Source organism: Diabrotica virgifera, chromosome 8 (genome assembly GCF_917563875.1).
Source record: "Diabrotica virgifera virgifera chromosome 8, PGI_DIABVI_V3a".
In the NCBI taxonomy this organism is placed as follows: domain Eukaryota; kingdom Metazoa; phylum Arthropoda; class Insecta; order Coleoptera; family Chrysomelidae; genus Diabrotica; species Diabrotica virgifera.
In genome coordinates, this window is record NC_065450.1 from 184,362,363 (window position 1) to 184,389,563 (window position 27,201).

At 33.1% G+C, this 27,201-nt stretch overlaps 2 protein-coding genes across 2 annotated transcripts; one reads left to right on the plus strand and one right to left on the minus strand.

Annotated features, from left to right (window-relative positions):
- LOC114337485 (39S ribosomal protein L33, mitochondrial) lies at positions 1-13,161 on the minus strand. Its single transcript, XM_028287932.2, has 3 exons — positions 12,989-13,161; positions 7,743-7,846; positions 1-116 (listed from the first exon to the last, which is right to left on the minus strand). The coding sequence occupies exons 1-3, from the start codon at positions 13,027-13,029 to the stop codon at positions 67-69; spliced, it is 195 nt and encodes a 64-aa protein (XP_028143733.1). The 5' UTR covers positions 13,030-13,161; the 3' UTR covers positions 1-66.
- Positions 13,134-26,907, plus strand: LOC114337484 (phenylalanine--tRNA ligase alpha subunit). Its single transcript, XM_028287930.2, has 5 exons — positions 13,134-13,280; positions 13,372-13,598; positions 17,151-17,853; positions 18,029-18,297; positions 26,514-26,907. The coding sequence occupies exons 2-5, from the start codon at positions 13,388-13,390 to the stop codon at positions 26,810-26,812; spliced, it is 1,482 nt and encodes a 493-aa protein (XP_028143731.1). The 5' UTR covers positions 13,134-13,280; positions 13,372-13,387; the 3' UTR covers positions 26,813-26,907.
- The last annotated feature ends 294 nt before the right edge of the window (positions 26,908-27,201 follow it).

The following is a 27,201-nucleotide window of genomic DNA, read 5'->3' on the forward strand; positions in this document are numbered from 1 at the left end:
TCAATCAAAATAATTTATTTTAACACTAAATAACACTAAACAAATAAAAAAGATCTACAAGTTAGACTACATACTTCGTACTTTCTTCTTTTCTTTATATAAGCACTCTTGCATAACTGAAAAGAAACATGAAATATATTAATACCTAAAGAAAACTTTTTAAATAATGTACAACACTGAACATGTAATCTAACCAATGTTTATGCATATAATATGATAAGGTAAACTTTATATACAATGTGTTCAATTAAATTTATATACAATGTTTTCACTTTATTCAATCAGATAATCAATTTTGTTCTTGCTAATGTACAGCTTTGCCTGATTTGACTGAATTATAGAGTTGGAAGTTAAAGACATTGTTACAATGAAATATATGAATATCATAGGAGTATTACCCAGAAAGAAAATCTATTTGATGTAGTTTAATGGTTCACTTCCTGTAAATACTGGATAGTATCATAAAGCTACATCAAAGAATGAAAAAAATATGTAGGTACAACGTAGGGAGATTAAACCAGAACCGGCTTGAAAATGACCCTGTATCGGATTCATTTTTCAATTTTTCTAATTTGATGTTTGGTAATTAAAATATTGATATTGTTTGATGTTATCATGATCTTCATGAAGATATACTTTAGTCCTGCTCAATTTTCTTTACAGGCAGCAATGATTTTGACATCTTTTGGGCATTGAAATTGATATACATACTTTTATTTCTAGCATAGAGAATTAACATACCGAAAAAAAAACGGGAAAAATTAGGAAAAAATCATGTTTTTTCCAGACCATTGGAAAAAATGGGGAAATTTAAAAATTTTTTTTAATTGAGAATTAAGTGTACTTAAACTAAGAGACTTTAATTGTAAGTGTCAAAACCGAAACTTCAAAAGTAGAAAGCACATTATTTAACCAAATTGCTCAGTGGTATATTTTTATCTGAGTCTGAATCTGAATCTTCAGACCAAGCATCTGATTCAGACTCGATCTCCGCTTCACCATCCTGAATGGATAACACAACATGATTTTTGTCAGTCTCTTTTAAAAGTGGATCTAGTCTAGCATCGTAAATAAATATCTGTTTTTCGTTTATAACCAAATTTAAATGAATAGCAACAACTTATTTCTATCCTGTGATAACATATTTTTTTGCTTGTATATATGAGACCGTATAAAGACCAGTTTCTTTCTGAAGAGGCGGAAGATGGAGGTCCATTTAAAATTCGGGAGGCAATTGGCATAAGTGGCTGCGATGTACATAAACCTTGCTACCATATAGTCCATTCTTTCACGGTTTTTGCTCTAAATTTTAAAGAACCGCTTGGATTGACATGAAATTTGGCATACGTATAGCTTACATGTCAAAGAAAAAAAGTGATATTGTGCCGATGTGTGGTTTTGCCCTGGGGGTGACTTTCACCCCCTCTTGGGGGTGAAAAAATATATGTCCAAAATAAGTCCGGAAATGCGTAAACTGACTAATTTTAAGTAACTTTTGTTCTATAGAGTTTTTTCGACAAGTCAACACTTTTCGAGTTATTTGCGAGTGAATATGTTCATTTTTCGACAAAATAACCACATTTTTAGACGGTTTTTCGCAAATAACTCAAAAAGTAAGTATTTTGTCGAAAAAAACGTTCTTAGCAAAAATGTAGCTTATAAAAAAGTAAAAAAATGGTGTCCTCGTTAGGTCTCTGGATCTCATAGAACCAGAGTTATAGCCAATGAAAAATAGATTCACATTCACCAAATTTCAAATAGAATATTTCGACGTGAAATATCCAAAAAATTAAGCACTTTTTGGAGAAAACCCATCATAACTTTTTTAAAGTGTTTAAAAAAAGCTTTATTTCTGTTTTTACAAAAAGTTTCTAGCATTAAATTTAAGCAAGTAACGCTCAAAATAAAGTTGGTCCCTTTTGTTTTTGCAAAAAAAAAATCGGGAAGAACACCCCCTAATTAGCAACTTAAATGAAATTAATCGTTACCGCTCCACAAATTATTTTACTTATGTTGTCTTTATATGATCTGTAAGTTTTATCGATTCAAAGTGCTTATTTTTGAAAAAATTTGGTTTCAAAGTATAATTTTTAAAAATTTAAATTTTGAAAGATATGCTTTTTTTCAAAATAACTTAAAAATTGTTAGAGATACCAAAAATCTCGAAAAACAAAAAAAATTCAGATTTGCTTTTCTGAATATCATGTATTTTTTTGTTTTTCTGTTAGACAAAAATTGATTAAGATTTGGTGTTTCTAAATTTGCATACATTAGTGATCAGTGACTCGTTCAACCCCTTTTAACTACAGCCCTTTCAATAATAAGGACTTTGAACCAATGAAACTTACAAATCATATAAACAATATATAAACGAGTCAAGAAACTTGTGAAGTCGTAACGATTAAGTTCATTTAAGATACTAATTAGGGGGTGATTTTCTCGATTTTTTTACCAAAACCAAAAGGAACTAACTTTATTTTGAGCGTAACTTGTTTAATTTTGATGCTAGAAATTTTTTTATAAAACAAAAATGAAGCTTTTTTTAAACACTTTAAATCAGTTGTAGTGAGTTTTTCCCGAAATGTGCTTCATTTTTGGTTATTTCACGTTAAAGTATTCCATTTGGAATTTGACGAATATGAACCTATTTTTCATTAGCTATAACTCTGCTTCTACTAGGTGTAGAGACGTGATATACAGGGTGCGCCAAACCTCTGGTCTTCTTTGATTACGGCTAAACTATGAGATATACAAAAAAATGTTTATAACAAAACTAATGTGTATCAAAGAGGTCTATAATTTAAAATTATTTTCAATTATACAGGGTGAGTCAGAATGACGGTATGAACCAAAGTTGTATTTTTTTAAATGGAACACCCTGTATATTAAATCATTTTTGAATATATTATTTAAAAATATGAAAAATTTGTATAAGGTCTTATAGGCCTAAAGTTAATAATTTTCGAAATATTTACATTTTTATTGAGAAAAATGGTAATATTTATAGGGTTGTGGATTATGTTTCCAAGGAAATAAAAATTTAGGTGATAGGTCAAAGTTTTTAAAATATAGTGTTATTTTTAAATAATTTAATATTTTTTACTTTTAGCCATAAAATATACAGTGTGATCACTATTTGCAAATACAAAATTTTCTTATTTTTTTTAAATGGGACACCATGTATATTAGTTTTGCGTTTGGTAGTAAATATTACAACCTTTCTTTTGGTATAAGGTTGTATGTACCTAGCATGTTTCGTTTTGTAGATATTTAAAAAAAACTATAGATTTTACGTTTTTGCGAATTTTTTATTTAAAAATTTTTTTGCAAAAAAAATAATTATAATCTGGTTTTAGAAACATACACTAAAATATAAAATATGAAAATAAAAACGTAATTAAAGATTAAAATAAATCGTATGCTAGTACAATTCAATTGAATTTAATAATTTTAAATTATTTTACAAAAAATATTTTACCATATTAATGAATACATAAATTAGTTACTAAATTAAATAAACAACCAAATTTTAAATCAATCGTAGTAATTCTTCTACCGCAGCAACTTTCCTATACCAAATTAATTGTTAGTTACGAGTAAGATAGTATTTACGAGTAAGATCAGTTAATAACTTTTTAATTTACCTACATCTTGAGAACGTATAAAGTATGCTTTGAAACAAATGAACGTTATGGAAGTATATTAAGAAGTAAATAGTATCTATATACCTACTCGTGTCACAAAATCTGGTAATAATTTCTAATGGTTTCGCCCAAAACAAATGTCATATCCAAAAATGTTTCGGTTAAAAAATTAAAATTTAAAATAAAAAAAATTGTTACAAAAATTTCAACTACAAAAGTATTCCCAGTTTTTGTGACACCAGTAAATACTATTTATATTAATAAATAATTTGGATGATACATTTAACATTCATTTGTTTCAAAGCATACTTTATAATAATTTTTATATTCTCAAGATGTATGTAAGTAAATTTAAAAGGTAAATTAAAAGTTTAACTAAATACAATTTAACTAACAATTAATTTGGTACAGGAAAGTTGCTGTAGTAGAAAAATTACTACGGTTGATTTAAAATTTGGTTGTTTATTTAATTTAGTAACTAATTTATGCATTCATTAATATGGTAAAATATTTTTTGTAAAATAATTTAAAGTTATTAAATTCAATTGAATTGTACTAGCATATGATTTATTTTAATCTTTAATTACGTTTTTATCTTCATATTTTCTATTTTAGTGCATGTTTCTAAAACCAGATAATAATTATTTTTTTTGCAAAAAAATGTTTAAATAAAAAATCCGCAAACACGTAAAATCTATAGTTTTTTTTTAAATATCTACAAAACGAAACATGCTAGGTACATACAACCTTATACCAAAAGAAAGGTTGTAATATTTACTACAAAACGCAAAAGTAATATACAGGGTGTCCCATTTAAAAAAAATGAGAAAATTTTGTATTTGCAAATAGTGATCACACTGTATATTTTATGGCTAAAAGTAAAAAATATTAAATTATTTAAAAATAACACTATATTTTAAAAACTTTGACCTATCACCCAAATTTTTATTTCCTTGGAAACATAATCCACAACCCTATAAATATTACCATTTTTCTCAATAAAAATGTAAATATTTCGAAAATTATTAACTTTAGACCTATAAGAACTTATACAAATTTTTCATATTTTTAAATAATATATTCAAAAATGATTTAATATACAGGTTGTCCCATTTAAAAAAATACAACTTTGGTTCATACCGTCGTTCTGACTCACCCTGTATAATTGAAAATAATTTTAAATTATAGACCTCTTTGATACACATTAGTTTTGTTATAAACATTTTTTTGTATATCTCATAGTTTAGCCGTAATCAAAGAAGACCAGAGGTCTGGCGCACCCTGTATACACCATTTTTTTTTTTTATTTTTTTACAGGCTATATTTTTGCTAAGAATGTTTTTCGACAAAATACTTACTATTTTAGTTATTTGCGAAAAACCGTCTAAAAGCGTGGTTATTTTGTTGAAAAAATGAACATATTCACTGCCAAATAACTCGAAAAGTATTGACTTAGTGAAAAAACTCTATGGAACAAAACTTACTTAAAATTAGCCAGTTTATCCATTTCCCGACTTTCTTTGGACGAATATTTTTTCACCCCCAAGAGGGGATGAAAACCACCCCCAGGGCAAAAGCACATATCGGCACAATATCACTTTTTTTCTTTGACTTGTTAGCTGTGTGTATGCCAAATTTCATGTCAATCCAAGCGGTTCTTTAAAATTTAGAGATTTTGCAATATTTTACCGTTAAAGAACGGACTAATATAACGGGATTAGTATTACATATTTGCACTATCCCATAAAGAATTTCGACTAAAAAATCCAGTTTTTGTTCTAAATTGGGCTAGATTTGCCACCACTTTCCCTACATCTAGGTTTACGCCTAGTCTTTTCACCTCCGAATAAATAGTTATCGGGAAGTTTATCCGGCAGATTACATGTAAATCTGTCAAATAAACTTCCCGATAACTAGTTATTTGGAGGTGAAAAGACCGGGCCTTAGTGAACAAGCCATTTCAGAAATGAAGTCTATGGCTTCCATTAGTTGGTCTTCATTCAATTATTCTTCTTTAAAGCGAGCATCAAGAGGCTGCAAAGTGAATCAGCTTAGAACAAAATTCGTAGCGTTTTTCAACATACATACAGTAGGAAAAATGAAAGAATACCCATGAACAAACATATAAAAAACGCTGTATTTTCCTGTCACCATGTCATACAAAAAATTGGCCAGCGCAAGTACATGTAATAATTATTATTACATGTACTTGCGCTGGGCAATTTTCTTTGTGACACGGTGACAGGAAAATACAGCGTGTTTTATATGTCCGTTCATGGGTATTCTTTCATTTTTCCGACTGTATTTTAGCAAGCTTTCGATAAGAGAACTAGTCTGTAGTCTGGTTAACTTGTTGGGGAATATTTCGTCGTATCCCTGCGAAAAGTCACTAACTGACATTTTGTGTGAAATTTACTTAACTACATCTAGTGGTCTACTGTGGGCAGTTTGTTCATCTGTAGAAGTCACCAACTGCAAAACTGAACAGAACATAGTAATTTAAAATTGGTATTAATCATTATTTGACATGTAACAAAAATATACTGGTAAAATTCACTAACGGAATTAACGACTTTTTCCAATAAGATCAATGTGTTATAATATAATATATTATAGGGAATATTGTATGTTAAAAAATCACTAATGGCAGTTAGTGACTTTTGCCACAATAGTGTTCTCTACACAACGATAAAACCAAAGTCGCATATTGACTTTGTCAAAAGAACATATTAATATGTTTCCTTCAATGGAGTCGCACTACTTACTGTAGGAAAAGTACAAAGAGACACTACTTGGACTCTAAGTTATCTATTCGCAAAATGTACTCACTCTATACTACATTATGTGATGAAAAAAATAAAGTTCCAGTGGGTCATTCAGTATACCGAAAAGTTTTTTGTGAATCGTACAATTTGTCATTATTTGTACCAAAGAAAGACCAGTGTCCTTTGTGTAATAAAGTTTCTGAGGCAAAATTAGCAGGAGAACTAACAGAAGAGCTAGAACAGCGCTTTAATGAGCATATTCAACGAAAAGAAGCAGCATATGAGGCAAAAGCCAATGACAAAATTAGGTCACAAGAAGATGCTACATTTATGTCAGCAACATTTAATATGCAAGCTGTTCTTCAGATACCCTCAGGAAATGTATCTTTATTATATTACAGCCGTAAACTGTGTATTTACAATTTATGCAGTTATATAGTTTAGATATGGGTACATTGGACCTTACGTCAAACTCAATGTAAGTGAAAAAGGTCGTCAACCCTATGTTACCGAAATTAAGAAAGCATATCAGCACCCTATTTCGATCAGTTCATTAAAAAAAAGGATTTGTTACAACTTTGCAAGAAAGAAGTAATACCTCAGGAACTTCATGCCTGGTATGCTTCCTTAGCAACAGCGAATGTACCAGATTTAACACAGGAACCAGCTGTTGATGAAGAAGCCACATCAGAATAACAACTCATTTTAACTTGTTATAACTATAATAAATATAATAATAATATTGTCTTTATTTTTAATAAATCATTACTAGCTTATGAGCTCTGTTTAGTATTTGGGAAAAATCACTAACTGCTCTTTTTTGCCAAAAATCAGACGTATTACTAACTACTCTCGGATTATACATAACACTCATTATTCACTTATTGCAGCGTCACTAGAAACAATAAATATGGAAAATATTTTGTCAACGGTTAATTTATAAATTTAAATTATTACTTCAAATTAATGTATCTCGAAAACAGTAAAATGTCAGTTAGTGACTTTTCGCAGGGAACCGACGATTTGTTAATATTGCGCCTTTTATATACCTACTTAAATACAAAAGGCCCTTCTGATAATATAGATCTATAGAATTCTACTAAATTTATCGATTTTGATACGGGATGCAGAATTTGTTTAGTATATTGTAACAAATCTCAATTTTTCCGTATTTTTCCATTTTTTCCTGTTTTTTTCCGGAAAAAAACAGGTTTTTTCCTGCACCCAATTTTTCCGGAAATTTTAAATCTCTATTCTAGCATGAGACAACAGTTTTCTCATGGTATTTGAAAAAAATAATAATATAGTGTGGACTACACTATTTAATACTTACTATATGGATCAAATCTGATGACTTCTAGTTTATCTGCTAACCTATCTCTTATTTTATTAAATGTGTGACCACTTACAACACTCTCCATTTGAACCATAATTTGTCTACAAAATAAAGACATTAATGCAATATTAAATAAAAACTAATGGCAGCACCACACTTTGCTGTGCTATGTGAAGGGTATAGAATCAAAAATCCATGGCCGAAATTGAGTTGTTTATATTTTCTGAATCTGTTTGTTGCACCCTACACGAATCCAGAACTAATTTGACTCAAAATTAGCTGTATCTAATATAAATTTAATGTTAAAAGTAGACTATTAAATCAAACCCGTCTTTCTCCTATGACAGTTCGACGTGAGCCCGTCTTTCTCCAACCGACCAATAGGAGGCGTGTAAAGTGAGTGGAGAGGACTCACACAGATTTAATCACTTTATTTGTCTAATGCAACTTCAGTTTTTGTTTACTAGTTTTATTAGCTATTAACTTATACTAACTACACTCCTGGCCAAAACAACCGGGACACCTTAAAAATGGGTCATTTTTGATGTCTCGAATCTCCTAAACCTGTTGTCCGATTTTAGTGATTTTTTTAATATGTTATAGCCTTATTCTCTACTACAGATATAGTAATAGTGTTGCTGAACAGGTAAATGTCATTGTATACAGGGTGTAACCCTAATACTGTGTTTTTTCCTGAAAGTTCGTAACACCCTGTGGAATATTCTAGCATTTAAAAAATATTGAAATTAGACTCATTCACTTATGCTGGATAATGAAAAAGTTAGGTACTTTGACAAGTAGCCATCCATGTTCTTCATCGAGAGGGGGTGTTTCTAAATAAGTGCTACAAACTTTAAGGGGTAATTCTGCATGAAAAAATAATGACCGTTTGATTTATAAACATATGTCTGCAAATGCTTCGTTTCCGAGATACCGGGTGTTCAATTTTTTCTTACACACTGACGATTTATTCATTGCTTTAAAACCGGTTGAGATATGCAAATGAAATTTGGTGGGTTTCAAGAGGCAGTCATTGCGCATTTTTTGACGTACAATTATGTATTTTATATTCACCATTGGCGTGCATACGGGTCATATTACCTGTATGCACGCCAATGGCGAATATAAAATTTTTAGTTGTATGTCAAAAAATGTGAAATAACTACCTCTTAAAACCTACCAAATTTCATTTGCATATCTCAACCGGTTTTATAGCAATAAACTATCAGTTTGTAAGAAAAAATTCAACATCCTTGTAAACAAACTGTCATTATTTTTTCATGCAGAATTAACCCTTAAAGTTTCTCGCACTTATTTAGAAACACTCTGTATTGATGAAGAACATGGCTAGTTGTCAAAGTACCTAACTTTTTTATTATCCAACATAAGTGAATGAGTCAAATCGCAGAATGTTAAGAAAGGCGAAGGCTACAATTGAGTTTTAATTTCAATATTTTTTAAATGCCAGAATATTCCACTTTCATGAAAAACAGTATTATTGTTACACCCGGTATACAATGACATTTACATGTTCAGCAACACTAGTACATCCATATTCTTAGAGAATAAGGCTATAACATATTAAAAAAATCACTAAAATCGGACAACAGGTTTAGGAGATTCGAGACATCAAAAATGACCCATTTTTTTTGGCCAGGAGTGTATTTGCATAGTTTTTCCTTTTAAAATAAGTACTTAGTATTACAGTATTATTTTTCCTTTATTCATAATGGATGTTCAAGTGACTCCTGTATCATCATCATCATCAGTGGCGTTACAGCTCTTTATGAGCCAAAGCCTTCTTCAGAATAATCCTCCATTCGCCCCTGTCTCTGGCAACTCTTCTCCATGCTTTAATTCCAATAGATTTTAAATCAGTTTCTATGTTGTCTTGGCACCTAAGTCTCGGTCTTCCTCTTGCTCGTTGTCCTATCGGCCCTCTTCGGTCAAAAACTTTTCTGACTATGGCATCTTCCTCTCGCCTGATTACATGACCTATCCATCTAAAGCGTGCTACCTTAATGAATTGTACAACGTCAGGTTCTCCAAAATTTCTATACAACTCAAAGTTGTAACGCCTGCGCCACAAACCTTGTTCTTTTGTGAACTCCTGAAAGTGACTCCTGTATGACCTGGTAAAAAAGACAAGGAAAAGAACACCGATGCAAAATGAATGGGAAAAAACAAAGAAGAAAAAACACCTGTAAGTTGAGAAAATTACGGATTTTAGGCATGGTCTTCCAAGAACTATACAGTCATTGGAACTGATAAGATCTGTTGTACCACTATCAAGCTATAGTATTTTTACTACAAAAGCAAGATTACGTAGGTCAAAATTTTTGACGTATGAGCACTGTCAAAACATTAGAATGTGACTTTTCATCATGGCCACGTTTATGTCATTACTTGTCAGATATTTTTCTTTGTTTTTGTTTAGTATAAAAATAATATCTATAATTCTTTATTCTAATTAATGATGTCAATCGGATTTCATCAATTGCCGAAATATATTAATCATATGCCAAAATATTTGTTAATGTTAACGAAAATAATGATATTCCATAACATCAACTCTAGAATTGAAATTTGTGTAGCACAGCTAAAATACGACACCAACACGGAACTGCCCGATCTTGTATAAGCACCCACATGGTATTAATAAAAAAAAACGTAATCGCGATTACATTGAGAATTTTAGAATTATATTAATTAAATAACCAAAAACATTTATTATCATCAATAATATAAATCTTCTAAAACAATTATTTAAGTTCAATATTCCAAAAAATAATAATTTTAGTTAAATATTTTAGACATTCGTTCACTACTCATACATTCAATCGCAAATGACAGTTCAGTGTTGCTGGTTGCGGTCAATTTATGCTGTGAGCTCTGAAATAATCTATTTTAATGATTATACCTACACTATGATAATACTGTTGCTAATTAATATATTTCGGCAAGTAATGAAAACCAATTGACATCATTAATTAGAATAAATAATTATGGATATTATTTTTATAGTAAACAAAAACAAAGAAAAATTTCTCTGACAAGTAATGACATAAATGTGGCCATGATGAAAAGTCACATTCTAATGTTTTGACAGTGCTCAAAAATTTTGACCTACGTAATCTTGCTTTTGTAGTAAAAATACTATATTTACTTTATTCTATTAAAATCAGCCAAAAACAAAAGTTGTAAAATTCCATCTCCAAAAAAGGGAATTGTTTCAAAACTTGTTTTCTCCTAATGAGTTTGTTTAAAAACTTGCTTTCTCCAAAACTTTGCTTCAAAACTCGCTATCTCCAAACAAAAATGCCAATTACGAAAGTTGGATTTCACTCATTATGTAATATCAATTTCTATGGTTAAATTCTACAACATGAAACAAATCCGTGTGATACCTAACTGTAATGGCTTGTTTTTTTATAAGTTTTTAGCGATTTGTGACAAACAAAAATTTTGGAGAAAGCGAGTTTTGATTCTATGCCCCTCATTTGTTATGAGCCTTATTCGCCCTCATAGGATGAAGTGTGGAGGGTTCATTTGTCAATATTTGCGTTATTCGCAGGAATAGCAAATACACCTATCAGTCCAGTTGTCAGATAACCTGGTAACCTAACAAAGGACATGAATAAGTATGCCAAATAATGTGTCGATTGCCGACATTTCGTTTGCTCATTCACTAGCAGTTGCTCTCACATGACAGTTGACTCGTCCTGTACCTATACTATGCTTGAATAATTAAGTATATGATAGAATATTATTTCTGGTATATGCATCTTTCACTAGCATATCGAATATTAAACACAACTGGTACGTTTAATTCAAAATAAAGCACTAAACTTTAAAACCGTTTTTTCTCAATTTCGGTATTTCGACATTTATCTGGTTTTCGTAGTATACCGACGATATTCTCTTTTTTATCCCCGTAACTTATTAAAATAAACATTATAGATGTTTTCAGAAACTTTTGGGCATCAGTAATAATATAATCTCTCAATCTGCGTTTAAATTTTTCAAAAATTTTTATTCGTTTTCTGAGTATTTGAAAAAAAAATGAATGCATTTAAATAGCATTGGAACAAGATTTTGCGTATAAATCTTCTCTAAATATAAGTACGACTTACTAACTAAATAGAACACAATATTTTATTTCCATTCATTCTTTCAGAACTATTTTTTCACACACAGTATGCAGCACATAAATGAATTAACAATTTAATATTGTTTGCTTCCAGAGGTTGTTCTGTATATATAGAAGCGCTTCTTTAAACCCAAAGAACAATGTCTTATTGTTTGTTGTCCTGTACAAAAGTGCTACCTAATATTATTTTAAGGCTGTGACTGATAAAAACGAAATGTATGCGATAAAAGTATCTATAAGAGAATTCTTTTTAATTTTAACAAAGGTGTATTTATTCGTAAACGTTTTGTTTTATTTTCAATTTCATTTCAAAAACTATACGTTTTTATATGAATATCTGATACTTTAATGCTGTTAAAAGCTAGTAAAAAATTATATTTATAGAGACAATAGCGACAAATTTAAATATACCAATATATTAAAGGACATCAATGTGCACTCATACCCCCCCACCCCCTGTCATATGGATGGCGTTATGCATAACACAGCCAAGCGCCAAAACATAGTTTTGAGATAAATGGCTTCAAAGTTTTTCGTCTCTTGGTTGCTTCATGGTCGCTTAATAGTAAGTGGATTAATGTCGCTTGGTTTAATTTTGTTTTTCTTAGTAACCTTTAACGTGACAATAACAGGGATTTTTTCCAAGATAGTTTTAGCTATGTGTCACCAGAATCCGCTGTTATCTCGATATTAAAGAAATGGCGCTTGGTCGAGTTATGTATAACGCTGTCCATATTTCGTCGAAATAAGCGAGCCCTCCCTCCCTCTTCTCAACGACGTAGTTTATGGATGTCCCCTAAAAACATTGATTAAAGTTATAAATGAAAATCCAAAATAAGTACCATAATAATTGAAGGGAAGTGTATCAACTGCAGTGTTATGAGCTAAGCCCAACCCTAAAAGAATTATTAGACAGAATTGTCATTCAGGTAAATAATACAAAGCGGAAGATAACAGAAAAATACGCCAAACAATAAAATATTTAAGAAAAAGGCACCATAAATAATTGTCAGAGATAATTGTCAGAGATTATTGAAAGTACAGAAATTGAGAAACTTTAATAATAATGATAAATACTTTAATTAAAACTCACTTGCTTTTTACTCTCTTTAACAATACATTCGTTAAAAACATTTTTAAAGAATAAATGCAGATTTTTTAAATCTGGCCTGTTTTGAAAATGTTAACCTAAATAAATATTTCGTCTTCTTTTTCATTAATCTCTCGAGTCTCGAACTCTCAACTCAAAAACCAAAAAAAACTTTCATTTTGGTGACGTTTTAATTTAAGGTTATGTTGTGAAAAGCAGATCTTTTTAAAAGAGCAATTCTTTTAAATTTTTTACTAGGACATTTATGTATTCATATATACGTTATTAAAACCAGGTAAAATAAAACTTATTAGTAGTAAGTATACATTGAATACTGATGCAATACTTTGTAATTTTAATACACGATTTCATTGTATACTTTTCAGTTAACATAAGGTCAGCATGGCTCAGTTAATTGAGAATATTTTAAAATATATATCCGATAACGGAGATATTAATACGTTAAAATTAGCTTCCGCATTTAACGAAGACCATCAGAAAGTTATTGGAGCCTTAAAAAGTATTCAAGCCCATGGAGATTTAGTTGTAGCAGAGCCAGTCAGTAATAAAAAACTTGAACTTACAGAAGAAGGAAAGACAATAGCTGAAAAAGGTAGTTTTTTAATAAATTTTACAAAAAATTATAATTTCCATTATTCCACCATGCTTTATATCCTGATTCCGCATCAAGTTTTAAAAGTTATAAGAAGTAAACCTTAGGATATTCTAAATACTTCATTGTTTATTTTATTTAAGTAACAATTATTGCAACTACAGTAGACTCGCGATTATCCGAGTCTCGGTCATCCGAGCCCCTTGGTTAACCGAGGCAAAAGTCAGAACAGGCGAGTTACAATTTTCAACCATGCCGCAACATCGCCGCCTCAAAATCGCCGCCTCAAAATCAAAAAGACGAGCAAAGCTTATGCAAAATCAAATACTTTTTTAAACTAACATTATTAAGGTAAATGTTTTTATCTTTTATAGACAGTACTGTATTAATTTTGTCATTAAAATATCCACAGTTATGATTATTCACGTGTTTTTCTATCAATATAACCAATGTCAGTGTTAACCGAGTTTTTCCGTATCCGAGGTAGTCACAGTCCCAGTTACCTCGGATAATCGCGAGTCTACTGTACCTTATTATAGTTTCCTGGGCTCTAGTCGTTTCTTTAGTCCTTTCATTCTTGTAGTGCCTATCTGCTTCGGATGTTGGTGACCATCGTGGCAATCTGTACTTTGCACATTGCTACTCTGAAGGAATTTGTGGTTGTTGTGTTGAACCAAGTACATATATTTTCCAACCAGGAAATTCTTCACCTTCCTTTTTTTGCTTTTTGCTTCTACTTTTCCCTGTAAAATTAGTTGCAGGAATCCATATCTTCCTCTGTTCCTCATGATGTAACTGAGGTATTCAGTTTTGGCTGTTTTTATTGTGGTTAATACCTCTTTTTCTTTTTGTAATTTTAAAGATGTCCTGATTAGTAAACGTTGTCAGTATAAGATATCTTTAGGATTTGATGATAAAGCCACACTTCGAAAGCCTAAATTTTCTTGCAGCATCAGCAATTTTCTGTGAGCATCCACAACTCGACTTCATACAACAGTATAGGGAAGATATACCTAACATTGTAGTCACCTGATTTTTACTGATCTTGATAAATCATGACATTTGAACAGCTTAGCCCTTTTTTGAAATGCAGATATTACTTTCTCTATCCTAAATTTGATTTATAGAGAATGGTCCCAATTTTCATTGACACTTTTACTGAGGTAGATAGATGTATGTTTTTACTCTTTCTATTGTTTACTGTTCACACTGATTGGTCCAAATTGCTGTTCCTTCTTAGAGATCATCATACATTTTATTTTCTTAATGTTTAGTGTAAGTCCATATTTCTGACTTCTGTGATCCTATTCAATAAGGAGGATCCCTGGAGGGCTTCATAACTCAGCAAATACTATGATGTAGGTAGTCTGTATATCTGATGTTATTTATACATTTTCTGTTAATTTGAATTTAGGTTTCAACATCCTCTGCTTCTGCTACTGCTTCTTGAAAGAGTATATAGGTACATTTCTGTTTTAGACCCCACATTTGATTTTGATATCAGATTCTCCTGCCTCTGTATCCATAGACAATGTTTGATTCCAATAAAGATTGCTAATAATTCTTAGATCACTGATGTTTATTTCAATATTTGTTAATATCTCCCATCAGCTTGTCATGTTTTACTGTATGGAACGCTTTATTTATTGGTAATCAAGGAAGCATGAATAGATATTGAAATTTACGTTTCTACATGGTTGAAATAGCACTTGCATGCTGAAAGAGCCTCTTTCATACCCACTGCATTCTGAAAACAAAATTGTGTATGGTATTTGCCTCACACAGTTTATATATCGTATTTATTTCTTTAGGAGTTAAATATCGCACCCCGACTTAAATAGTGCCGTAACCCCAAAAAAATGAAAAATCTGTTTTTTGACCTTCTGTTTTTTGACAATCTGTTTTTTGACATTCCTTTAGGTGTTGCCTTCATTGTGGAATAGTGTCTCTGTAACTTGTTTATTAATGATATTTCTGAGGTAATAAAAGTTTGTCAGTTTTTGCTATTTGCTGATGACCTTAAGCTATATTTTAAAGTTTCAAATCTGTCTGATTGTCTAAGGATCCAGGAAGACTTGACTTCTCTATACAATTGGTCTCTTTCCAATTGTCTCCAGTTAAATAAAGATAAGTGTTTTGTTATATCCTTTAGCAAATCTAAAAATAATGTTGTGTTTGACTATCACATTAATACAAGCATTCTATCAAGAGTGACTGAAATAAAAGATTTGGGGGTGTTATTTCACAGTTCCTTGTCATTTATCCCACACATTAACAATTTGTCAAATAAAGCATACCGTAATCTAGGTTTTATCACAAGAAACTCTCGAGATCATTCCGTACCCACATATAGAATTTTATATCTTACTTTCGTCCGTAGCATCCTGTCTTATTCTTCTATAGTATAGTCACCATACTATTTTAACCATATTTACACTCTTGAAAAAATTCAAAATAAGTTTCTACGGATTTGTGCTTATAGATTAAACTTAAAGAACATGTCTTTGGCGGAATTAAGGTCAAGGCTAAATATCAGTTCCTTAGAAGACTACAGAACTAAACGTGATTTAGTTTTTCTCTATAAACTACTTGACCATACCACCGACTTATTTATTAAGTCTTATCAACTTTAGATGTAGCACTAGAATTCTTAGAGACATGCGCCCATATTTTCTATATAAAACTATCACACCAACTATGGCAAATTATCTCCAATTAACAGGATTCAGACACTGGGAAATGACTTTAGTCAATCTTATGATCTGGTGGATACAAGATCTGTAAGATTTAAGCACTGCCTGACTGAGTATGTAAGGAATCAAAGATGAGTGACCTTTACCTTGGAGTCTTCATTTCATTTGATTTTAATTGTCAGAGATTTTCATTTTAATAATATTTTCAGGAATTTTAATTTACTTAAATTATAATCATTTGTTTAACAATATTTATTAATTATTTAATACTTAGTTTAGTATTTGTGTTATGGTTAGGATACTTTATTTTTGTTATTTGTAAAAATGGGGACATTCCGTACTAAATAAATAAATATAATTTATGAATTATTTATGTCAAGAATGGAGGTGCGATAAGTACGGTTCATTTTTAAATATTGCCTTAACATGTGATTGTTAATGCATTTGTTAGCCAAGAACAATTACTCGAGTAAAACTTGTGATATGACAGTTTGATATGCCCTAAGCGGATTTTGAATATTGGTGGTAAAGCAATGTCAATTTTAGGGTAAAGCAATTTTAGGGTAAAGCAATGTCAATGACTAAAAATAACTAGTAGCATTAGATAGCTAGACATATAATCAACACAAGAAGTGCAGTTTAACTTAGATAAGGAAATTGCAGAGAAAAAAAATGAATAGTTCACATAATATTTTATTTTTGCTGTCCTGAAAAGTTTGTGATTTCAGGGTTACGGCACTAATGAAGTTGGGGTGCAATATGTGGCTTCTTGAAGTTTGCTGTTAATGATGAATTCTTGACAATAAACTACTTTAGTTAAGAGTTATTGATAAAAGAAATGCTTTTTTCTCATTTTTAGGCAGCTATGAAGCTATGATATATAATAGTCTTGGTGAAAATGGATTACCTCAAGCTGAAGTAATGAAACTACCAAATGCCAAAATAGGTTTTAGTAAAGCAATGTCAGCAGGTTGGGTAGAAGTAGATAAATCTGTTACACCTCCAATGGTGAAAAGAAAAGTGCCTCAAATTAAAGACGTAGTTCATGAACATCTCAAACAAATTTTGTCTGAAGATATATCCTCAATATCAGATAAAGAAAAACAGGAGTATAAAAAGAGGAAACTTATTCAAGAAGTGGTTGTGAAAAGCTTTGATTTAAAGAAAGGACCGGAATTTAGTCTTACTCTTACCAAGCTAGAAACAGATCTTACTTGTGAAATGATAAACTCTGGTGCCTGGAAAAACTTGAAATTCAAAGAATACAACTTCGATGCACTGGGTGCACCTTTAAGCTCCGGTTATCTTCATCCGTTGCTCAAAGTTCGATCTGAATTCAGGCAAATCTTCTTAGAAATGGGATTCTCTGAAATGCCTACTAATAATTACATTGAAAATTCATTCTGGAACTTTGATGCTCTCTTCCAACCTCAGCAACATCCTGCTAGAGATGCTCATGACACATTCTTCATCTCTAATCCGAGAATTAGTACTAAATTTCCTGCAGATTACATGGAAAGGGTAAAGAAAGTTCACAGTAAAGGAGGGTATGGGTCAAAAGGGTAAGTAAATAAGATAAAAATTAAATAAAGACAGTTAAGATTTAATTTGTTAAAACCAAAGCTATTGGTCATGTTGATCAAAAGTTGATTACCTCAACCAATCGACTGTTTCGGAGTTTCTGAGCTTCAAAGTGTTGCTTTTTAGACCATTTGAATAATAATTTTTTATTTTCAGGTATGGTTATGACTGGCAGATTGAAGAAGCACAGAAAAATTTACTGAGGACTCATACTACTGCAGTTAGTGCTAGAATGTTGTACAAAGTAGCCCAGCAGAAAGAATTCAAACCCATAAAACTATTCAGTATAGATAAAGTATTCAGGAACGAGACTTTAGATGCAACACATTTAGCGGAGTTCCATCAAGTGGAAGGAGTGATAGCAGATTATAATTTAACTCTTGGAGACTTGATCGGCGTTTTCGCAGAGTTCTTCAAAAAATTAGGTAATTAAAGTTGTTTTTATACACTTTTTGTTACAGTCGCACTGTTTAGGCAATACGTAAAGTATCCTTAACAATAGTAACCTATACTTATTGTACGGTTATAGAGTATATTCCCATAGGTAAGCTGGTTAAGAGTAGATAACGATTTTTCATATGTAATTTAAAGTATTATCTGCATAAATGGCACAAAGAATATTTGCTACGAGAGGTATATGGTTCAAAATGCATACAGTATCACGACTAATAAGTTATGTTCACATACATGTAGAGTACTTACAGTTTTATTCCTTGATGACGTGTCACATCAGAGCTCTGATTGAATTCCATAATCCATTTGGTTCATTTGTAAGGCACTCACTAATACGCTAAATAAATCATCGTCGATAATACTGAGCAGATTGAATTATCTGAGCGGTATAAAACGATAGCAAAAAAAGCCGGTAAAATGCGGCCTTTTTACGAATAGCGGGAGCGTCGATAGATTAGAGATGATTCTCGTTAGGAAGCTTTTGACGATCTGCCCCGGCGAGGGGTTCAAATGCGAGTCTCAACAATAACCTGGAGTTTCCAGAAAGGTTACATAAATACTACTTGAATTTTAAGTAATCAGTAGTACAGGGGCGTAACTAATTATTTTAGTGAGCCGTGTATAATATATTTATTGTACATATTGCCGGGGGCGACAGGCGAGAGAGATGGCCTATATCACCTCGAAGAGAGGGGATTGGCAAAGATGTGCACAACGATAAGAAATGTTTGAAGAAATTAGAGTTTATATACACAAGGGGTAACAACGATAAAATGGAGGAAAACGATAAGTTTTCCCCCTAGGGATAGATTTTAATCTTCCAGGGGAATCACAGCGATTTTCGTAATACCACGAAGAAAATCACCGTGAGTAGTGTGAATCTTGACAGTACGAACTAGACCATCCTTACCAGGCAATACATCTATTACCCTGGCAGTTGGCCATAAGAGTGGAGGAGTACCATCCTCCTTCAACAGAACCAAATCCCCGATCTTGACAGGGTCAGTAGGGTCGGTCCATTTATTTCTTTGCTGCAGGAGGCAAAGATAGTCTTTTTTCCACAATTTCCAAAATTGCTGTTGAATTTTACTAATACGCTGAAAAAGATTCAACCTATTTTCAGGTATCTCTGAAACACTTGGTTCAGGGGGCGCGGTTAAACTTCTTTGAACTAAGAAGTGAGCTGGAGATAGGAAAGCGAAGTCATTGGCGTCAGACGACATCCTAGTGATGGGTCTCGAATTTAGAATAGCCTCGATTTGGCATAATACTGTGTTAAACACTTCAAAGGTGAAGTGGGAATTTCCTATAATTCGATAGAGGTGATACTTCACACTCTTTATTCCTACCTCATGGAGGCCGAATTGATGGGGGTTGCGGGGAACACCCATCTTGAAAGTTATGGAGTTTTGAGTACAGAATTCCTTAATCTGTTCCGAATTATTTTGATTTAAGAAAAAATCATAGAATTCGCGCATTTCATTTTTTTGCCCCATGGAAATTTGTGGCATTGTCGCTCCAAATAATACTGGGCGTGGATCTTCTGGCAATAAACCTTTTCAGAGTAAGAATATAGGCTTCTGCGCTTAATCCTGTGACGAGTTCGATATGAACACATTTAGTGCTCATGCAAATGAAATAGGCTACGTATGCTTTGTAAAGCGGTGCCTTCCTCAAATGTGAGGACTTAATTAAGAAGAACCCCCCATAGTCCACTGAGACGACTTGGAAGGGTCTAGTGGGGAGTACACGATCGGGATGCATATCTGCCATCTGTTGAACAGAATTGGGTGTCATGAATCGGAAACAGTTTACACACTTACGAATTAAGCGTTTAATCTGTCTTAATCCGTCAATTGGCCAGTACTTCATTTTGACATACGAAAGTACTGTTTGCGCGCCTGAATGTAATAACTTATGATGAGCTTGAGTCAAGATTAGTTCTACAACTCGACATTTAGAAGGAAGTAGAATGGGGTGTTTTTGATTATACGATATGGGGGCGTGTCGGAGACGTCCTCCCACACGAATCAGCCCATCATTATGTTGTAGGAAGGGGTTGAGTTTACGAATGGCTTTATTGGTCACGAGTTTAGCATTTTTCAATTCAAGAATCTCTTTTTTAAAGTAGATACTTTGGATATACCTGATGATCGCGTGATCAGCGATCTCCATTTCGGGTGGCGTCAATATATCCGTATCTCGTGGAGAGTTATTTATTTTCTTTTTAATATTACTGATGAATCTAAAAAGATAAGCGACAATTCTTTGAATTTTACGAAAAGAAGAAGATTTAGCGAATAGATTTTCAAAGGTGTCGTTGAGTTCGTGATTTGTTGCTATGTTTGAGACAACTAACTTCCTTAATTCAGGAAGATCATCCTGAAAATGAGGAATTTGATGAAGAGAAAAATCGATGGGATTGTCTCTAATAAAGCTAGGTCCGCATAACCAGTCTTCGGTGGTCTGGGGATTATCAAAGACATTTATCCCTCTGGAAGCGGGGTCAGCGATGTTTTCGTGACTTCTGACGAAATGGAAATCACAAGGAAAAGTTTCCAACAAGGAATTGACCTTTTGAATTCTGTTTTGTACAAAAATGTTCCAAATGTGTTTTTTAGAAAGTATCCAAGACAAGGCAATTGTAGAGTCAGCAAAGAGATGAGATGAAGATATACTCAAATTTTTCTTGAAGATGTGAAAAAGTCTATGAGCCAGAGTGACTCCCAACACTATTCCACAAAGTTCCAATTTGGGGATGGTGAGTTTATTTTTTAGCGGAGAAATTTTGTTTTTAGAAGCGATAAGCCGCGACGATACAGAAAAGTCTGAGTATGTCGCTTTGAGATACACACAAGTGCTGTATATTTTTTCCGATGCGTCGGTGAAAATAATTAATTGAACATCAACAACTTTCTTTTGTAAAAGTAAGCATCGAGGTACCTTGACCTCTTCTATAGTTTTGAATGTCGATAAGAGGTTTTGCCAATTTTTCATAATGATGGGTGAGTCAATGGGTTGATCCCAGTCCAATTTCTGGGACCATATTTCCTGTATCAAGAGCTTAGCGTTCACAAGGACAGGGGATAACCATCCTAGCGGGTCATACAAAGTAGCAATGTAGGAGAGAATAGTACGTTTAGTAACAACATTAGCCAATTTGAAGATAGGAGTTTTAAACGAAAAGTGGTCGCGTTCTGAATCCCAGAATATGCCTAAGACTTTATCAGATCCCGTGAAGTTAAGACTGACTTCAGAGACGGGATTTAAATTGTGTTGAGACAGAAATTCTGAAGAACTGCAGTTCCACTTGTGGAGGAGGAAACCATGGGTTTCTAGCAAAGAAGTTAATTGTTCGAAAAGACAACTTAATTCATGAAGACTGTCAGCACCGCTGATCAGGTCATCCATATAGATAGATTCTTGCAGAACACTAGTAGCAAGTTCGTGGGTATGTTTGTTGTTGTCAGCGATGTGCTTGATAACTCTTTGAGCGATAAATGGGCTACTTGGGAGCCCGAAGGGTAATCTTTGAAATTGATAGCACCGTAAAGGCTGCTGAATATTGTCCCTAAAGAGAAAATTTAACAGAAATGTTTCAGTGGGACAAATGGCGATTTGTAGGAACATAGCCTTGATGTCGCCTACTAGTGCGAATTTAAACTGACGAAACTTAGCGAGAATGTCAAAAAGTTCATGTTGGACGACATAACCTTTGTCTATGACGTCACTGAGGGAGATTCCCGTAGACGATTTATTGTTTGGATCGAAAACTATACGAGTGGAAGTAGTAGAGTTGGATTTGAAAACGGGAAAGTGAGGGAGAAAGTAATTAGGTTTACCTGAGTCATTTAGCATTTTTAACGGCACTTGAATTATTTGTCCGTTATTGAGATATTCCGATATAATGTCCTGATATTTTTCCAATAAATCAGGGTTGAGTTGAAAACGTTTCTCGAGACTGAGAAAACGTCTTTTTGCCGAGAGAAACGAATTTCCCATGTCTATATCTTCGATAGGGAGTTTGAGATTGAGTGTGGACTCATATCGTCCATTGGGGAGAACATTAACATGTTTTACAAAATTAATTTCAGCGGGGTGATCTTTAATGAGATCGGTGTTCTGAGGAGCGGCTTCTTCCAGCTCCCAGAATTTTTGTAAATGATCGGATAGTTCCTCGTTGGACACTACCGGCTCATTTACGGCGGAAGGAGTGTTATGAGAACAACAAGTAACGAGAGAGTTTGAATAAAATTCCAAAGCCTTTTTAGTATTTTTCGACTTAAGAGCAAAGTCTGGAACTGACCCTGATATCGTGTACCCGAGTAGAGTGCGTTGAAGAACGGGAAGACCTTTTCCCAAACGAATTATTTCAGGTTGAATGATATCGTTATACAGGTCTGCACCGAGCAGGATACCAATTGGGGATGTTACATGGAACATCGGATCACCTAATGGTATCTCTGAGGGTATGTTTAGTTTGCTCGCCGAAATAGAAATTTGAGGAAGCGGATTTGTTATCTTTGGGAGTACAGAGCACGAGATGTCAAAAGGAACGTCGTTAGCGACAGCGAAAATTGTTGTATCTACAATAGATTGAGACGAGGATGAGGTGGAGTTAATTCCATTGATCCGTAATTTTCCATCTCTAGTGGTGAGTGACAGTTCCTTTACGAGGTCAGCACTAATAAATGAAACCTGTGAGGCCGAGTCTAAAAGTGCCTTTGCGAAGACCCTCTTGCCGCTAGGAGCGACAAGATAGACCTGGAGTGTGCTTAATAACACCAAATGATTATCAAGCGAGGCTGCAGATAGAGCCATTGAATGTGGAGTCGAATTTTGAAGATTAACTTCCGTTTCAGGAGCTCTAACATGTGAGGGCCCCTGTTGTGAATTACCCTGTGTATGGGAGTTATTTGAGATAGCGGTTTTATTATGATTATTTGAGTTGTGTTGGCCAACAGCCGCGGAAGGGTTACTATGACCCGTTTTGTCGAAATGGAGCAACGTGTGATGACGAGATTTACAAACTATGCAAGAGAATTTGGATTTACACTGATCGAGCATGTGAGACCCAAGACAATTAATACAAAATTTATTTTGTTTGACAAAACTAAAACGTTCTTTAGAATTCAACTGCTTGAACTGAGGACAAGAGTAGATCGAGTGAGAGTCGTTGCAATAGGAACATTTCTTAGGACCTAAGCGAGGCGAAAGGTTACTGGTAGAAGTGTCTGAGGCTAGGTGTAAAGAGTGTCTGGAAGTAGTAGTCGATTTTGGTTTTGATTGAGATTGAATATTCTCAAGATGAACAACGCGTGTCTCGATTTCCCCTAGAAAATGGACAAAATCAGGGGTAGCTTGGCTACCACCGGATTGGAACTCAAGAGCCCTAATGGTAGGTGCGTCGAGTTTCTGAGTAGCGATATGTATGAGAAGTAAATGCAAGAGATCTGAAGGGGGCCTATTCAAGTTCAATAGGGCCTTGAAATTATTTGACATGACCGTATGAAAATTTCTTAATTGTGAGTGATTTGCGTTTCCAGAAATAGGAGGCGCATCAAGAATTTGAGAGATGAGAGTTTTGATAAGCGATTTAGAGTTGGCGTACCTTTGTGTCAGGTTATCCCGGGCTATTTTGTAATTGTCACCTGTGAGTGGGATATGCTCGAGAAGCGTCAAAGGCTCGGAAGTTAGAAAACTTTTGAGGTAAATGAGTTTTTCCAGATCACTTAATGTAGTATCAGATCCTATTATTGTATCAAAGGTCTCAATGAATGAATTGTATTCAGTAACTAAGCCACTAAATGATTTTAACTGAATACGAGGGAGGTTTACTGTTCGTTGCCTAGCCATAGACTGTGAGGTTAGAGAAGAATTAGGGTCAAATTGGAGGGAGGGGGTAGCAGTCACATTAGAACTTTCAATGACCTCTAACCTTTCTTCCAATAGAGAAATTGTATCCAAATATTTATCAAAAACCACAGAGGAATCAGTAGAGGGGGTAGGTTCCTCGGGGATCGTCTCCAGCACATTTTGAGCATCGCGGAAAAGTCCGTAAGAATGTTTGAGTTGTGAAATTATTTCACGAATTTTATATTTGTTTAGAGAATTAAGAGTTGTGGGAACCGAATCAGCCAACTTGGTTATATCAAGTTTTGCGGTGAGCCTCTGTCGGTTATATTTTGATCGGTCAGCCATGTTGCGAGAATGTGAGATTAGATAGATTATTTGCTAATGTCTAAACCTATAAATCGATGCGAAAATGAGAGAATATGTACAATATATTATATATTACACGTTTAATAGTGTGAGATTGGCTTAATAGTATCACCCTGTATGAGCGCAGATTAGTATATGAAATGCAAAACTATAAAATTTCAAAATATATGCAATTTTCCAAAATGGGTATTTTTCAGCAAGTGTGAGACACCCTTAACAAGTATTTAAATTAATTAAATTGAAGGAAAAAACAATTATTTATTTTCTATAGTTTTCTAGAAGTGTAAAATGAGCTTAAGCGAAGCTAAATGTAGCAAAAACTTACAATTTATGCAAGAAAACAAAATTATTTTTAATAATTTTTGTAACCTGTGAACCAGGCTTAATCGGATTCAAAATTATAAATTTAATTTAAATCAAAAGGTTGAACAAACAATGTTAAAATTATAACACCCGTACTATCAGCCAAGAAATGAGTACACTTTTTGTATACTATAAACAGAAAAATATATTTACGAAAATAAAATAATGTAATATATGCAAATATTTTTTCATACAAACAAAACGACTCCTTTATTTGAACAAAGCAAGTAGTTTCTGAAATTGCACGTGTAGACCGGGCTTAACAACCTACCAGCTATTGTAGAGACGTGCTGGGTTAAATACTGAGAATTTGAGTGCAGAAAGAGAGGAATATTTTATTTTTGTGCCGGGGCGGCGTGGCTTGGAAATTTCCAAATGCAACAGAAAGACACTATAAATGAAAAACCGTTATTCTCAGAATAGAGATTATCAAAATATGCAAATACGAAGGACCTTGAGGATTTAATTAATAAATAATTAATATGATACGGCTCGATGGAACAGAAATGTTTAGGCAATACGTAAAGTATCCTTAACAATAGTAACCTATACTTATTGTACGGTTATAGAGTATATTCCCATAGGTAAGCTGGTTAAGAGTAGATAACGATTTTTCATATGTAATTTAAAGTATTATCTGCATAAATGGCACAAAGAATATTTGCTACGAGAGGTATATGGTTCAAAATGCATACAGTATCACGACTAATAAGTTATGTTCACATACATGTAGAGTACTTACAGTTTTATTCCTTGATGACGTGTCACATCAGAGCTCTGATTGAATTCCATAATCCATTTGGTTCATTTGTAAGGCACTCACTAATACGCTAAATAAATCATCGTCGATAATACTGAGCAGATTGAATTATCTGAGCGGTATAAAACGATAGCAAAAAAAGCCGGTAAAATGCGGCCTTTTTACGAATAGCGGGAGCGTCGATAGATTAGAGATGATTCTCGTTAGGAAGCTTTTGACGATCTGCCCCGGCGAGGGGTTCAAATGCGAGTCTCAACAATAACCTGGAGTTTCCAGAAAGGTTACATAAATACTACTTGAATTTTAAGTAATCAGTAGTACAGGGGCGTAACTAATTATTTTAGTGAGCCGTGTATAATATATTTATTGTACACGCACTTCTTGGTGTAATATAAAGTCAATAAGTAGACGAAATTATCACGAAGTCTTTTCCACACTCAGTTTTGATCATTTCAATTTTTTTTCAAAATATATTTAGATTGTTGTTTGGATTTTCCAGTTAAGACAACCTATTGTGTTTACTTCAGTATATATTGCGTTGTCTAATCATCTATGAATCGGACATTTACGTTTTCTATGCACCACTTGTTGCACTTTGGTTACTATATTTATCTTCTTTCCTGAAGTTGACTCCAAGATCGGATATTAAATCTCTTATCTCTATAAGCCACCACAAATATAGAAAAATTGTTTTATTATCTTAAAATTGTGAAATTACAGTACCTAAATAATCCAAGCTTCTGTTGATAAAAAGTCTTATAACAAAATATTAACATATCATCTTGCCTGTAACCTTGAAGTCACTTTTTACGTCATTGAGTCACCCTATATTTATTTTTTTAGGTATTGACCAACTGGAATTCAAACCAGCCTACAATCCCTACACCGAACCTAGTATGGAAATTTTCTGCTTCCATCCGGGTCTTGGAAAGTGGATAGAAACTGGTAATTCTGGAGTATTCCGACCAGAAATGTTACTCCCAATGGGCTTGCCTGAAGATGTTTCTGTGATTGCTTGGGGATTGTCGTTGGAGAGACCAACCATGATTAAATATGGATTTAATAATATTAGAGACTTGGTTGGACCTAAAGTGGATTTAGATATGATTATTAGAAGTCCTATATGCAGACTTAATAGATAGTCAAAACTGCTTGTTGTTATCCTCTTAAATATTTAATATGTTTTTACAGAATAAAATTGGGAAGTAATATTCCCTCAAAGCCATGTGTTTTTAAATGCAATAGTTTTTTTTACCTTGGTTATTACTAGGTTCCTTGTAGTAGTGCTCATTACTGACCTCTTACGAAGCTTGTAGACCTAGGCAGTGTAGTGTATTACACACTAAAACTAACCAGCTTTTTGCCTGAACGCGACAACGCCATGATTTCTTCATAAAAACTTCGAAATCGGCTACATTCTCACTTAAGTTCTCAATCAAAACTTCCACTCAAACTAAAATTTCAACTTAACTCTTCAGAAACCGCTATAAGCGGTCTCTTCCCGAGGCTACAAACAAACCTCTGACTTCAA